Source organism: Myotis brandtii, unplaced genomic scaffold, assembly GCF_000412655.1.
Source record: "Myotis brandtii unplaced genomic scaffold, ASM41265v1 scaffold454, whole genome shotgun sequence".
NCBI classification, from domain to species: Eukaryota; Metazoa; Chordata; class Mammalia; order Chiroptera; family Vespertilionidae; genus Myotis; species Myotis brandtii.
In genome coordinates, this window is record NW_005367354.1 from 1,969,449 (window position 1) to 1,971,534 (window position 2,086).

The following is a 2,086-nucleotide window of genomic DNA, read 5'->3' on the forward strand; positions in this document are numbered from 1 at the left end:
ATGGGCCGCCTTCCTTCCAGCAAGGAAAGGGTCCTTTTCGTCCCCTTATCCGGGAGCGAAGGGCAGGGTTAAGGGGCCCGCGGCAACTCAGCGTCGGGATTTTAGTCAGGCAATGCGTCAGGCGCCTGCCCGGGGCCGGGCTGCGGGAAAGAAAAGTCTTTGGCCTGGCCCCCCAGCACTTGAAGCTCTTTCCACTTTCGTCCTCTTCTGCTCAAGATGGTGGCCTCCCGCGCAATCGGTTGCCTCAGACGCTTCACAAATGCCTCCAGGACGCTCCATTGCTCAGGTGAGGCCTGGCTGAGGGCGCCCCGGACCCCCGGGTATAACGCCTGCGGAGACTAGGGCGACCTCGGACCCGCGTCCCCCACTCGCTGCCCGCTCCCTGACCCCGCCCGGGGCCACAGCCCTGGGTTAGGGGGGGGCAGGGGAGATGCTGCCCTGCGACCCGGTCTCCCGTGTCCTTGGGAAAGGACTGTCACTTCCTCTCTCATGACTCCGAGCCGAGTACGGGTTTCAGGCTCCGTAACCTCTAATGTTCCCGAGTCCGGTGCACCGGCCTGGCACTTGCCGCGCGTCTCCCCGCCGCACGTCTGGGCTCACGCCCCTCTCACCTCCTGTAACGGCGGCCTTGAACCTGCCCTACCAGACCGGGAGGTCCGGGACCGGGACACTCCGGTCGGTCACGCCTCTGTGCCTCCACGACAGCTTGCCCGTAGCAAGAACTACCCTAAAAGCTGCTTGGACAGAATTCACCAGCCTTTTTTACACTTTTTAATAGGAAGCTCAGCCGTTGCTGTTCAATAATCCCAGCGTGTTGAATTTCAAGGGGAGGTTCTGCAACCGGCTATAAGAAACATTTTTAAAATAACGCCAATACGTGTATCTTATGGGATAAAATGTGATAGATACCCTGTTAGCTTTCATTCGCTTTGTCTTTCTCTCGCCAAGCTGGCAATGAAAAGGGTGGAAGTGGGTAATTGTGGAAATTCAAGCGTTTTCCTTCCATGTCAGATCTGTAAGCTGAAATGTGACTAACTTTTCTCATTGTGTGTTCTCCTACATGCGGATGATTTCACGAGAGATTTCATTTGCATTGTGCCGTCCTCCCTAATCACAGGGGTAGAATGCTGATTTTAGACCGGTAGCTGGAGTTTCCCTTTACTTTAAGGGATTAATTTTGAATGATTGAACCTTTTTTTTTCTTCTATTTCCTTATTTCAGCCACCGTTTTTAGTCTGCACAGGACAGGTGTGTGTGTGTTGTGTATGTATGTGCACACGCACACACCTGTGTGGGTGTGCGCCAATCACAATAACAAAATTGAAATATAAAGATTGGGGAAAGGGACTAAGAGAAAAGAACCACCCATTCTCTTACTATTCACCACATAGCTGCTGTTAGTATTTGGCCATGTTACCTTACAGTTTTGTTTCCTGTTTTCCACATTTATTGCTTAACACTGTAGAAAAATTGAATGTATATTTTTTAACCTGCACTTGCATTGGTTTTAAGGTACTTCTTATGGATTAGCAGTGGGTATAACACTTGAGTTGATAATCAAGTCATGTGTTTTCTAGTCACTACCTGTGTGACTGGCCAAATACCTTAATGTAATGGGTTTTATTTTCTTCAACTGTAAAATGAATGATTGAGACTATGGATTTACTTTGAAATGAGAAAGTATGACAGAGGAGTTTGGATTTCATTCTGGCTCTGCCTTTTACGCTCTGATGACCTTGGGAGTAAAACAGAGAATAATCTCACCTTGTGAGCTTTAAAGGAGTTATTCTAGATGTAAAGCAGTTTTTTATGGAGTAAGTGCTCAGTAAATGTTAGCTGTTAACTAACTTCTGCCCTGAGAAACTGTGATTCTGTATATCTGAGAATTCTTAAAATAATTTTTACATTTTACATGTGTAATTAAAAGTTACAAGCTTAGTTTTTTTATATTTGAATATAGAAATATATACACATATAAATATTTGCATTATGTTTTCACAAGTAAGAAACTATGGCTCGCCCTAACCGGTTTGGCTCAGTGGATAGAGCATCAGCCTGCGGACTCAAGGGTCCCAGGTTCGATTCC

The 2,086-nt window shown here is 47.3% G+C and overlaps 1 protein-coding gene across 2 annotated transcripts in view; it reads left to right on the forward strand.

Moving 5' to 3' along the window:
- The window catches only part of HADHA (hydroxyacyl-CoA dehydrogenase/3-ketoacyl-CoA thiolase/enoyl-CoA hydratase (trifunctional protein), alpha subunit), a 30,289-nt gene that overhangs the window by 777 nt on the left and 27,426 nt on the right, over positions 1 to 2,086 (forward strand). Inside the window, exon 1 of one of the 2 annotated variants that reach the window (XM_005874890.2) lies at positions 109 to 286. The exons of the other annotated variant lie outside the window; for it this stretch is intronic. Coding sequence (XP_005874952.1) covers positions 217 to 286 — 70 coding nt within the window. The 5' untranslated portion in view covers positions 109 to 216. Of the gene's footprint in view, positions 1 to 108; positions 287 to 2,086 lie in introns of those variants that run through there. 2 annotated transcript variants of the gene reach the window in all.